This window comes from Leucoraja erinacea, chromosome 12 (assembly GCF_028641065.1).
Source record: "Leucoraja erinacea ecotype New England chromosome 12, Leri_hhj_1, whole genome shotgun sequence".
NCBI lineage: Eukaryota > Metazoa > Chordata > Chondrichthyes > Rajiformes > Rajidae > Leucoraja > Leucoraja erinaceus.
Window position 1 is genome coordinate 23492797 of NC_073388.1, and position 3611 is coordinate 23496407.

General features: G+C 43.5%; 1 protein-coding gene across 1 annotated transcript; it reads right to left on the minus strand.

Annotated features, from left to right (window-relative positions):
• Positions 1-2852: 2852 nt before the first annotated feature.
• LOC129701934 (60S ribosomal protein L37a) lies at positions 2853-3204 on the minus strand. Its single transcript, XM_055643382.1, has one exon. It carries the CDS (start codon positions 3177-3179, stop codon positions 2901-2903), a length of 279 nt encoding a protein of 92 aa, XP_055499357.1. The 5' UTR covers positions 3180-3204; the 3' UTR covers positions 2853-2900.
• Between the last annotated feature and the right edge of the window lie 407 nt (positions 3205-3611).

Here is a 3611-nt window from a genome sequence, read left to right on the forward strand (position 1 = left end):
AGTTGATGCCAAAGGGCATCCGCAGGAACTTGTAACGGCCAAAGAAGGTGCCGAACGTGGTGCGTTTGGGCGAGTCGGGGTCCAGCTGGATCTGCCAGAATGTGTTTTTGTCATCCAGAACAGAAAACACAGAGGTACTGCCTAGCTGAGCAGCAACTTCCTCCACTGTGCGCATCGGGTAGCGCGGGCGTTTGATTGCGGTGTTCAGATCTCTGGGGTTGATACAAATTCGGATTTATTCGTTGTTTTTCTTTGTTGCGAACACCATGGTGGCAACCCAGTCAGATGGGTCAGTAGCCGTGGCAATGACACCCAGGGACATCATCCGCTGGAGCTCATTGTGTACTCTGTCACGCATAGCATGTGGAAGCGGTGTGGTGCTCGTACCACAGGTAAGACATTTGCTTCGGTGACAATATTGTACTTGATGGGTAGCTTCCCAAGCTTTTCGTCAAAAAGTTCCTTGTACTGGGAAAGTATCTACTGGGTGGAGCCATCTGCAGGAGATATTTGATGGATGGCTGACCCGAAGGTTACCAGTCCTAGGTCCTGGCATGTGTTAATGCTTATCTGAGTTGCAACTTTCCCACGAATAATAAAAAAGTTCAGCTCGTGAGCTTGTGACGCTAGGTGGCACTGCAGCTCAGCTTTTCCAACTGGGTGCACCTCCCCTCCTCCATAGGCTAACAAAGTAGCCGATGTGTTTACAATACGTTTGGCATTCTTGACTCGTGTAAATTCGGACAATGACATGACGTTACATTTAGCTCCAGTGTCGATCTTTGCAAGAGTAATGGTATTGTTGACACGAAGTGAAACTTCAGGGTCGAGGCACTTGTTAATGGAATCAACCAGCGAGTGTATGTTATGTCTGTTATCATCAGGCTCGGAGAGAGTATCTGGAGGAGGTGCTGGTAGCTCCTGGTACTCGTTATCAGAATCTTCATGTTTTAACAGGTGCACAGGCTGCCGTGGAACTGAGTGGTTCCCACGGGTTCAACAGCATTAAATGAAATTATTTATTATTTTGCAAAAGTGGCATAATTTAGCAAAGGCAAGGCATAGTTTGCGATCAGCGTGGTGTGACCAACCACAGTTCGAACACTTTTCAATAAATCTGTGAGATTGTTGAGATGATGTAATGGGCTGTGAGCGTTGGGTGCGGTAGGAGGTTCGGTAACATCAACACGGTATGAATATGGTCCTGGCCCCATTGATTTAGTGTGAGGCTCAGTGAGTTCATCAATGCGACAAGCATGTTCAGCTCTGACCAGGGTTAGTTCAGTATCACGGAGTAATCCATCACGTACTTTGTCACTGAGGATTCCACCCACCTGTCTGTCGTGGACGAGCTCATCACACAGTTTCCTAAAACAGCAGCGTGCAGCAATATGTTTTAGAGTAAAAAAAAAAAAATGAAATGATTCAATTTATTGTCATTGTCAGTGTACAGTACAGAGACAACGAAATGCATTTTTAGCATCTCCCTTGAAAGGGAGACACAGGGCGTCGCGGTGTGCCCGCGCCTGCCGCCGTAACATTCCATTACAGGCAAAGGTGGGTGAAGTGTCTTGCCCAAGGACACAACGACAGTATGCACTCCAAGCGGGATTTGAACCGGCTACCTTCCGGTCGCCAGCCGAACTCTTAGCCCATTGTGCTATCTGTCGTCCAGTACTGATATAAGTCTCCACAGGTTCTCCTTATAGCTGATTTCGAGCAAAAAATTGAGCACGTTCCAGTGCAGAGTTAGTGCGAAGGTCACATAACTGTCTGAATTTGGTGATCAAAACTTTGGGGTCGTCTAAAGTTTCAGCAGGTATTACAATCTGATTGTTGTGATCTAGAACTGCAGGAGCAAGGTCGACGCACTCTGCTCGTTTGATAACTTATGGGCCAGCGATGGTGAGAAGGATAGAGGCACGGTGGTCTGGTGGAACGTTGCTATGAGCAGCATGAATGTACAAAGTTAAAGTCGTGCTCGAAAATCTACCAATGTTCAGCGAGGTCCGAGTCAAAAAACAGGGGATCAGGTTTATGGAATGAATTGGCCATAGCAAACATGAGATATGGGACAAAACAGGTGAAATAAAACACTGGAAAGTAAATTAAAACTGATATACTTAAACGCAGAGTGGGTTGAATACGTCTGACACCATGTTGAGTAAATCACACATACTCATGGATCTGGTACAACAGTATTTATTGAGTAACGTATACAACATACAGCAGTATGTTAATTATATCGTGCTGCATCACCAACTAACAGCACATGTCAGGTTGCGATTATATGAATGGTGTAGTAGTAGGCGGAGCTTATATTAATAAAGCACTACATTGGTTAGTAAGTAATATAACCAATCTACAGCTGGTTTATGTGATGGTCTGGGCTACATCCACAACTCAGCTATTTTATGTGGTCTTGAATCATCATCGGCTATGATGCATCTCGATAAGATACTTTCTAAAGCACATCTGTAGAAGTTGTTGAGTGTTATTGGGAACATGCTGAACTTCCAAACCTAGAAAATAGAGGCATTGGTATGCTTGCTGTTACTGCAGATTAAAGAGAGTAACATATTTAGTTTAATCATTTAGTGCAAATACTGTTAAACACATTTTTTTTTTTTTAATTTCAAAATAGACTTTATTCAATTGATAAATATATACAATTCCTGAACCATTCAAACAAACAAAATTCATCCGACATTTTCGGAGACTATACAAATTTTTCCAGTACAATTGTTTACATTTGTCAAATTTCACCAAACAGTCCCCCACCCGTGCCACTCTGTGGCCCTGTTAACACATTTTTTTTTTTTTTTTTTTTTTTTTTTTTGGTTTTGTTACACTTTAATTAACAGCTTTGATGACATACACGAGATATTCCCAGTCGATGTTCACTGATCCTTTAATTCCCGGAGGCGACGGATGGCAGACTTCACTGTCACAGCCGAGGTGGTGTTGTAGGCCCAGGCTCCTCCAGCCACAGTCTTCATGCACGATCCACAATGCCAAATGCCAACAGCTCTCCTCTTCATCTTAGTCTTCCCACAGAAGGAGCAGGTATATTTGGCGTGCTGACTGATCTCGATCTTCTTCACCATTTTACGGAGCGACGCTCCATACCGAGTGCCGTACTTGCCCACAATCCCAACTTTCTTCGTTCGTTTCGCCATGGTCGCGGCTCCGGCAGAGGCCCTGTAACACATGCACTAATGATTAGTTGAAAAGCAAAATAACTGCAGATCCTGGACATCTGAAATAAAAACATTGAGCAAAGTGCTGTCACAGTTGATCTATGAAGAGTTAAGAGCTACCCTGTAAACTAACTGAGAAATGGGTCATCCAGGTCTTGTAATAGATTTGTTTTTAATCAAGTTGTTTTGATTTGGAACTTGATATTTAGCTTTCCTGCTAAAGTTAATTACCGATTCAAGTGACGCTATATGGTAAACTATGCCTGCTGAGGCTAAGTCGAGCAAACACCATCAAATGCTGACCGATTAACACATTGTAAGCTTCCCCAATGATTCCTCCAGTAGAAACTCAATCATTCTCTCTCAATGAGATATTTTGCAGTAACGGGGCCTTAAACAGTATAATGCTTT